This window comes from Caretta caretta, chromosome 8, assembly GCF_965140235.1.
Source record: "Caretta caretta isolate rCarCar2 chromosome 8, rCarCar1.hap1, whole genome shotgun sequence".
NCBI lineage: Eukaryota > Metazoa > Chordata > Testudines > Cheloniidae > Caretta > Caretta caretta.
In genome coordinates, this window is record NC_134213.1 from 80,339,229 (window position 1) to 80,348,778 (window position 9,550).

A 9,550-nucleotide genomic window follows, 5' to 3' on the forward strand; every position below is an offset into this window, starting at 1 on the left:
TTTTAGTAAAAAATTTTTTTGTTTGTTTTCAGCAAAAAGTTTTCAACAAAAACAAAATTTTGTATGGAAAGCAGATACTTTTCATGAAAAATTTTGTTTTGACAAAACCTCAATTTTCTGTCAAAAAACAGTGTTGATGGAAAACTTTCAACCATCCCTACTCATGATGCCATTTTTATATAATCACTTTTCAGAGCATAAGCACATTGAAAGACTATATCTCCTGGACAATCTCCTGAGCCAGCAGAAAGAAGTTTATCCTTATCTGATGTAGATGAATAGACTCCCTTTTGGACCTGTACAGTCTCAGTTTTGGAGAAATCTTGGTGTAGTCATAAGGCTGGTTTCACATGCCATACAGACGTGATATTGCTATGTATGTGGGGCATGTGTTTTTCCAATGCTTAAAAAAATGAAATACTTCTCAACCATCACTAGTGATAACTCTCAAGTATCCTAATAGAAAGATTTGTGACACATCAACTATTCACACACATGAAACAGGTTTGATTGTTACCTGGGACCAAACCAAAAAACTAGCTTCTCTTGCTCAGAAAAATTCTTCATTGCATAGAGAAACAAAAGTTAAATTTTCAGTTATCAGTGTAACCCAAAGGAGTAGACACATGACATTTCCCAGTGTGATAATCCAAAAGAGCATCTCAAATAAAAAGTCAAGAATTCTTCTGGTTGTTATTCAGAAGAAAGCTGTGATCCTCACAATGCTACAGGGAACTGCAGTAGTGAGTTTTAGATGTAGCGGTCAAAACTGAAAGTACCTACTGTCAACTTGAAGCTGCGGGTACAAAAAACAGTGTCTGCAAGTTATTGAAACTGCAAGAGTTCACAGTGGCTGCTTGCCCACAAATCTACCACATGCAGAACTCACACGGAGATAGATGTGAAAGGGTTCCAGTCTATATATAGTAGATTTCCTACAATACTCCCTGTTATTACATAGGAAAAAACTGACCTCATCATTCTCTTAGGCCACATCACTTATGGCTCAATTCAGTTTCCACTGAAGTCAATGGGAGTCCTTCCATTGCCTTCAATAAGCGCTGAAACAAGTCCTAGCTCTGTCTAAGGCTTTGTTTACACTACAAAGTTAGGCCAACATAAGCCCCCTTGCATCAACCTATTTGTGCATGTGTCTACACTAAAATTTGTCTCCCATTGACATAAGCACTCCATTACAGCAATGCAGTAAAACCATCTCCCTGAGCAGCATGAACCATGGTCATGCAGTGTGAGTGTAGACACTATGTGACCTGGGTCAACCCTAACAATTCTCCAACAGCTGTCCCACAACGCCTTATTCCCTGAGACACAGACCACTTTGGTCACAATTGTGAACTCCACTGCCTATGGATCATAGAGACTGGAAGCCTCCCCCACTTCATGTATTTTTGAAATGCCTTTTCCTTATTACCCAGCTGACCATGTTGGGTCTACACATTAGACAGGGTCCTGCCTGGAGTAGACAGGAGATCCTGGATCTCCTGGGTGTGGGGAGAAGAGGCTGTGCAAGCACAGCCATGGACCAGCCACAGAAACATGGACATCTGCCAGTACATTGTACAGGGGATGCAGGCAAAGAGGTATGACGGGGACCAGGAGCAACACTGCATGAAAGCAAAGTAACAGCACCTGGTATACCACAAGGTCAGGGAGTGCAACAATTGATCTGGTGCTGAGCTGCTACTTTTACGATGAGATGTATGTCATACTTGGCCAAGACCCTACCAGCGTGCTGCAGACCACCATGGATACCTTGGAGGAGCCTGAGACAGAGATCCCAGCCTTGAACTGTGAGCAGGTGGAGAAGAAGTGGGGAGATGCAGCAGGGGTGCTTCAGCCATGCCCCAAGCCAGGACCTGTTTGAGATTCTGGCACAGTCTAGACAGTCCCATCAGCTAAGTACGGATGAACTGAAGAAGGGGAAGGGATCTTGGGTAAGCATGTTCATGCATTTTCTTTACAATGTTTAAGTTTAAAGATGGTACCAAGCCCATCCATCCCCAAGCTAATAAGGCACAGGTATCATCTTTTCATCGTTTTACTTGTAGAAGAAGCAGCAAAAGGTACAACAAAGGTAGGAGTTGGTACATGCTTTCATTGGCAGGGGGCAGGCAAAGCAGTTTTTTTAATGTACCCTTTTCCGACACCACTCCATGACAAGTTTGGCTGGCACCATTGCAGTATACAGGCTAGCAGCATATCGGCTCAGGTGACTTTGGGACACCAGTAGCAGCTGTGGTCTCTGTGCCTTTGTTACCCCCAGGAGCGAGATATCAGCTAAAATCACGACCACTTGAGAAAAATAGTGCCAATATTCAGTGCTGTTGCCCTATGCTCATACCCACGGAATAGGGACAGAAATTCTATTGTTTCATGCAACCAAAATTCCTTCCCACCCACCCCTCCTCACCTCTGGCAGGCCATCACTGGGGCTGGAGAACAGTGCTGTGCAGAGGCCCTCCAAAGCTGAAAAGTTTTTATCGGAATAAGGGAGGGAGTTTTGAAACTTATCTTTCCCTTTCCATTGTGACTGTAAAAGTGGCAAAGAGTCCTGTGGCACCTTATAGACTAAACAGACATATTGGAGCATAAGCTTTCGTGGGTGAATACCCACTTCATCGGATACATGTAATGTATGCATCCGATGAAGTGAGCTGTAGCTCACGAAAGCTTATAAAGCAAATAAATTGGTTAGTCTCTAAGGTGCCACAAGTACTCCTTTTCTTTTTGCGAATACAGACTAACACAGCTGCTACTCTGAAACATGTAGTGGACTGTAAATCCATGATACATGTGTCTGTTTTTATCAGCATTTGCTGCTGTTGCTACCTTGAGGGGCACGCCTTTCTCACCCACAGAATGCCAGATCCTGAGGAGGAGGAGGAGAAAGAAGACAACTAGGAAGGACATGTTCAGTAAATTCCTGAAAGCTGGTGTTGCATCAGACCATGAACAAAGGGTCTGGAGGGCCAACATGGCAGATGGCATGAAGCAAGAGAGAGTGAGCAGGAGAAAGGCCCAGGAAAAGTAGTGGGAGATGCACCAAGACATAATGGGTCTTCTGACGCAGCAAACACAAATGCTTTTGCAGACCCTGGTTGATGTACAGGTCCAAAAATCCTGGACTCCCAACCCTTTGTAGTCCTGAGAGAACTCCATTCTAGCAGCTGCATGCACCATCCTACATTACATAGCATAACAGTCACATCTGTATTCCTACCACTCCACGTGGGGCGCCAGCAAGGAAAATCACAGCTTCACGTACACTGACCTCTGAGAGCCACAGCTGGCATATCTGTAGGCACAACGGATTATATTTGTACACTGAAATGGACAGAAATGTTAGCTGCCTTTCCAATTTCAAAGTCCCATTCTGTTAATATATGTTTAAAATTTGTATTGCATAGCCTGCCGTTTTTTGCTCATGGTTTTTCTGCACTGTTTTTGCCACTCAATTTTCTATTTTTGGAGAATAAAATTATCGTTAATAGTACACAACAAACATTGTGGAATGCATTACAGTACTCAAAGCACACAATACTTGTAATGTACAGCAAGCACCACATAACTGAGAGGCTGAGGGAAACAGTCAGAGCTGTACCTAGACAGCAAACACCAAACATGTACTACCAGCAACCAAAGCTCAAGGCACAGAGAACAGTTCAGCACAGAACACACTTATGGCTGACTACTAAAGTGTGGTACTTCTGCACATCTGCAAATACAGGTGAATCATGTGTCTTGTGTTTATGAGAATAGTGCAGAGCTCTGTGGGCTCCATGCTTCTGTCAGAGATGATGGAAACCGAAAAGTGCCATGCGGGATTGTGGGGTTTTAAAAATAAGGAGCAAAAATTATGGGATATGGCTGGCATTATGGGGTGGAGACACGTGCATGCTGGGAACTTGGCCCCTAGCTCTCAGTGATCCGTGGACAAGTCATTTCTGTCCTGCAAAAATTTCCCAACAGGCATTCTGCCAGACAACTGTGCATGGCACACTGCCCTTTGCATTGACACAAGCAGTCCTGGTGAGTATGTGCAGTGCTGGTGCAAGCAGCCAAGTATACACACACATGAGTGATATACTAAGTTTGATGGCTGTATACTGATGTACATTGTGTGAAATAAAGTCTGTGGCACAGACATGGCTAAGGGGCTGATCAAAAAGGTGAGGTGTGGAATGACTAACTCCCATTGATTTTAATGGGAATTGGATTGGGAGTGTGCCACTCCTTAGGGAAAGGACCTACAGCACCTTTCAAGATCACACTCTAACTTCTAATGTATAGAAGTTGGCTCTCAGCTCCGTATGTCTGTGTGCAGAAAATGATGTTTAACAATACCTACGTATCACACAAATGCATAAAATTACACCTTTGGGTGAATGCTGTATGGCAGTACATCACCCCAGCACAGAGTTCCCATCTCCCTGCATGAATAGGAGCTGATCTTTTCCCTCTAATATTTTTGGATCACAGGTCGTCCACTTGTTATCTCTGGAATTAAAGAGCTGAAACTTAAGAAAACAACACAGTCTGGATTTCAAGGCTTCCACAGGGACAAATACACCACAATTCCTGAACGGACTGACAGGGTTTTAAGTGCAGAACTATTCTGCAAGTGGTCCTATGGCGAGTGTCAAGATATTGACTTTGACTGCATATGGTACGTACTGAATTGAATCATGTCTTCTGGCAAATTTATTATTTCTAGACTCCCTCAAAAACAAACAAATCAACACTCCACATGCAGTAGGGACTGCACAGACTGTGCCCTAAAAGCAACCCCAGCTTGCTTTTTGTTACCATTAAAACTGCCTTATTTAAATTCTCTAGGCCTGATTTTCCGTTGCTGAGCACCCACAGCTCCCATTGACTTCAGCTGAAGTTATGAGTGTTCAGTACTTCTGGAAATAAGGCTCTGAGTGCTAGATGGTCAGATGGTGTAAACTGGTGTAGCTCCGATTCAGAGTTCTGCTGATTTACACCAGTTGATGATCTGGACTGGGTAGTTCATATTGGAACACAGCGCACCTCGGCAAAATAAGCTAAATAGCTTAAATAAAATGCTGATTTGCAATATTACAGGGTTAGGGGGATTGGAGCGGGAGGGGGAATTGTTAAGGAGAGGGCTTAGTACAAACCCTGTGTTATATTGTTGCTAGAGAGAGAGACAGAGGAAATGAAATTAAAATATTACAGATAAAAGTCAAGCATAATGACATTTAATAAAATGTTTCATCAGTAATTTTAGAACTTTACTTTCATACAATATTTTTAAGGGGCACTGTTCATGAGTGTGTCCTTGAGGCATTTTCTGGGCCACCTGACTGTGGGGAATACTCACCCTCTCACCAGAAGACTGTCAACAATATTCAGATGCTCACCCTGGCGAGAGTTCCACAGGTATCTTTTTCACCATTTAATAATATTTAGCTCATAATGAAAATACAGTCGTGGGATCCACTGAGAAGTTCAGGCTGAGCTCATTTGTCTAGATAACCTAAGTAAAATATGAAAACTGCCTGAAGAGGCAGCTGTTTTGGAAAAGTGAGAATGCAGAGAAAACGCAGAGCACTTCCTGTGAAGATAATGGGAGTGAAGGGAACTCAGCACTTCACAGGAGCAGACTCAGAAATGAAAGGGAAGAATGCTACAGAATAACATTCAAGTGTTTCTAAAATGGGCCCATTTTATCCTCTTTGCTCTCCTTCCTTTTGTGACCTTTCAGTTGTTTAAATACTTTATCAGATTGTCATGCGGGAAAGTATGGTGACAAACTGTGACAGTTTCAGATTTTTATCGTTTCAGATACAGGAGATTGAAGTCACCTTGAACAACATCTATTATGATGTCACAGACCTGAAGAAATTTGGATTGACCAATGACAAGGAGGTGAGGGAACTTTTACAATATTAAATGCACGGAGTCATCTAAAAAACCCAGCCCACTAGAGATGTGTTTCCTTTGCACTGCTCTGGTTGTGCAAATTGGCCACAAAAGCTAGTTTAAGCGGGTTCCTATGGATTCCCTCTTGTGATGTAGGGCCAGCGTGTTGAGGGTGTGGTGAAGGAAAGGGTATGTGGTCAGACCCCCTGCTGTGCTCCAGAAATCCCCAGCCGCTAGAAGAGCCTTTTGCTGTTTTGTTGCAGCAGGGTATAATTTAGACCTGGGCACAACTCTGGGATGGGAGGGGGACAAGGGTGGAAGCTGTACAGCATTTGTCTCCCTCCCCATCAGCTGCTCAGAGTGGTGCCCAGCTCCAGCTGAGGAGCTGGCCTGATGAAGTTACACTAGTATAAACCTGGTATAAGTGAGAGGAAAATCACAGTATTTGATTTTACGATTGCCACTTTTGACAGATGAATTAGTCATCCCCTATTATCTGTTTTCTTTCCCTTGGATCTGGGTCCCCTTCCCTCACGACTCTTATCCTGGCCCCTTTTAAACAGCCAGTATAGGTCTGCTCCTGCTCCCATTTAAGTTCATAGCAAAAATCCCATTGACTTCAATAAGGGCAGGAATGTTCCCTGTGGGATTGACCTTTTGAGGTGTTGAGTGCCCTTAGGTTCTATGGAATATTGATTTTAGTTCAATGATACCACTGAGGTTGATGGGTACTCCAACTGGAGAAGAGCTACTCATGTATGAGTGCTCTCTATAAATATATCAGAGGGATAAATACCAGAGAGGGAGAGGAATTATTTAAGTTCAGTACCAATGTGGACACAAGAACAAATGGATATAAACTGGTCATTGGGAAGTTTAGACTTGAAATTAGATGAAGGTTTCTAACCATCAGAGGAGTGAAGTTTTGGAATAGCCTTCCAAGGGAAGCAGTGGGGGCAAAAGATCTATCTGGCTTTAAGATTAAACTCGATAAGTTTATGGAGGAGATGGTATGATGGGATAATATGATTTTGGTAATTAATTGATCCTTAAATATTCATGGTAAATAGGCCTGATGGGATGTTAGATGGGGTGGGATCTGAGTTACTACAGAAAATTCTTTCCTGGGTATCTGGCTGGTGAATCTTGCCCATATGCTCAGGGTTTAGCTGATCGTCATATTTGGAGTCAGGAGGGAATTTTCCTCCAGGGCAGATTGGAAGAGGCCCTGGAGGTTTTTCGCCTTCCTCTGTAGCATGGGGCATGGGTCACTTGCTGGAGGATTCTCTGCTCCTTGAAGTCTTTAAACCACGATTTGAGGACTTCAATAGCTCAAACATAGGTGAGAGGTTTTTCACAGGAGTGGAGTGGGTGAGATTCTGTGGCCTGAGTTGTGCAGGAGGTTGGACTAGATGATCATAATGGTCCCTTCTGACCTTAGTATCTATGAATATGTCATTTTTGTTCAGGTTCTGGTGCCAGTGGAGATTCCCTATGCTTCTTATACATGCACTCTCGGTAGGAAGAAGTGCTTAAGAGAGCAAGCCTAAAATGCAAGAGATGAGCAGCAAGTCAATTGGATGGATGTTTTGACCAGGGACCAACTGAAACTATGGGATCCATTCACACGTACAGGACACACTTACCATGTGGTTTTCTTTTCAGAATGTATCCATTCCATTCATTGACCTGACTTTTCCCTCTTCAAATTACAGAGATTGGGATTTTGAAAGGAGCCTAAGGAATTCAGCTATCCAAACCCCAACGAATCTCAATAGGATTTTTGCACCTAATTCCCTTGGATTCCTTTGGAAATCCCAGCCAGAAACATTAAAATCAGTTCATTAGAAGACAATTATTTTTAGACTTATTATGAAAGTTCCAGTTAATTAGTTAATGTCTGTAATGTGCTTTGCACATTTAAAATCCTAAATCGGTTCTATAAATTATTTATTAATGTTCATGCATTAATTCATTCTTCCTATTAACACTAAAATTAATTTACTGGCATGAGACCAAATTTTTAGGTGGTGTAAACTGGTATGACTTCAATGGACTATAATGATTTACGTAGCTGAGGATCTGGCCCAATATATTTAAATTAGAGAATTATTACTTATATTACCGATGTAAATTCAGTTAGATCCTGATTTCTTCATGAAGCAAATGAGGAAATAAAACCACATTCTACCTACTTATATATTATATCTTCTTTACAATATTAATAGTACAGATGTTGACTAATTTCCATTTAAGGGTTCTAGTTAGATGGCTGCTGCATTATTGTTCATCAAACAACCAGTTATGGGGATTATGCAGCTATAGAATTGCTTCTATGTTAATCATTGAAATGCTTAAGGTATTTCTTTGGGGTTATTTAGGTCTTGTTCTTTAATTTAACAATACTATCATGACTTTTGAGCAGGCAGGAGTCAACCCAAGAAGTGAGCTATGGCTTTTTGGGGAGAAAAATGGGTAGACAAATTCCACTTTATTTACAACTCATTTAAAATATTTAGTTACTCCAGGACATAGCTTTGAGCACAGATATTAAATAGCAAAATCAGCACATCTTACTTCTATGTGTTCACAACCTGCAGCTGACACATCCACAATATAAAACCTGCTCAAATCCCATCAGCTTGAAACTGCTGCCTTTAGTTTCCAAGGGCAGGATTTTAAAAGCTACTAAATGACATAGGAGCTTAAATCCATTGTGACTTGTGCCCAAATCACTTAGGTGCTTTTGAAAATCTCACCCCAAAATGCTTTGGGCATTAAAATCCTCACTCAATATATTTAGACTTATTTTGCCCTACTGGATCTAATCACGTGCTTTGGGTAGCACTAAAAATTAAGGAACACATCCTGAATGGGAATTTAGGAAACTGAGGTTGCTTGCAACATAGGAGCATCTCTTCCTCTCTTTTGCACAAAAGGATTCATCTGCTTGTCTTAAATGCTGCATAAAATTGGAAGGCAGCTATTGCTCATCAAAATGTGACATCTTCTTAAAGACAATAGAACAACTTATATCAAAGGATGGATTTGTTCCAGATGTGCTTTTATTTGCCTGAACTGATGACTAGTTGACCCAACTAATTGGTCTATAGTTCTTTTAACTCTGTGCTGAACATTACTTCTTCCTTGTGTGAAGTTTATTGTATTACATTTGAGGGTCTCATCTCTTTTCTATTTCTGCTGCATTATTATTTAAATGACTGCATGGTCTTGTAGATTATCTATGCCTCTTTTAATAGAAAAATAAAAAGCAAAGTTTAAAAGAAAACTGCTTCTTGATTATTATATTGAATTAGGGAAGAGCCCATGTCGATTTCATTAAAATGAATATATACCAGATAACATTACTAATATGAATTTCAGATCAGCCCCCCCCAAAATGTTCCACCTCTTCCATTTAAACTAAAAAAAGGATTCCCCTGAACATTGCATTACCCACCTCTTCCTAGGTTAAGCAGGTAGTTTATTGTGTGTGGACAGCCTGCTCATTGTGGTATGACAAACTTAACGGAAGCAATAACACAGAAAGAAGACAACAAAACCCTATTCAGACTTCCCATTGGTTCTCAACACACATCACTGCTCATGCCAGGCAGTCTCTCTAGAGCTCTGTAGCTGT

The 9,550-nt window shown here is 41.5% G+C and overlaps 1 protein-coding gene across 2 annotated transcripts in view; it reads left to right on the top strand.

The window, feature by feature from the left end:
- Positions 1 to 9,179, top strand: part of LOC125641907 (uricase-like) — a 38,647-nt gene extending 29,468 nt beyond the window's left edge. For both annotated transcript variants that reach the window (XM_075131681.1, XM_048862468.2), the window contains exons 5-8: positions 4,501 to 4,687; positions 5,304 to 5,427; positions 5,833 to 5,916; positions 7,380 to 9,179. In XM_075131681.1, the coding sequence (XP_074987782.1) occupies positions 4,501 to 4,687; positions 5,304 to 5,427; positions 5,833 to 5,916; positions 7,380 to 7,460 (476 nt within the window). In that variant the 3' untranslated portion in view covers positions 7,461 to 9,179. The remainder of the gene's footprint in view (positions 1 to 4,500; positions 4,688 to 5,303; positions 5,428 to 5,832; positions 5,917 to 7,379) is intronic.
- The last annotated feature ends 371 nt before the right edge of the window (positions 9,180 to 9,550 follow it).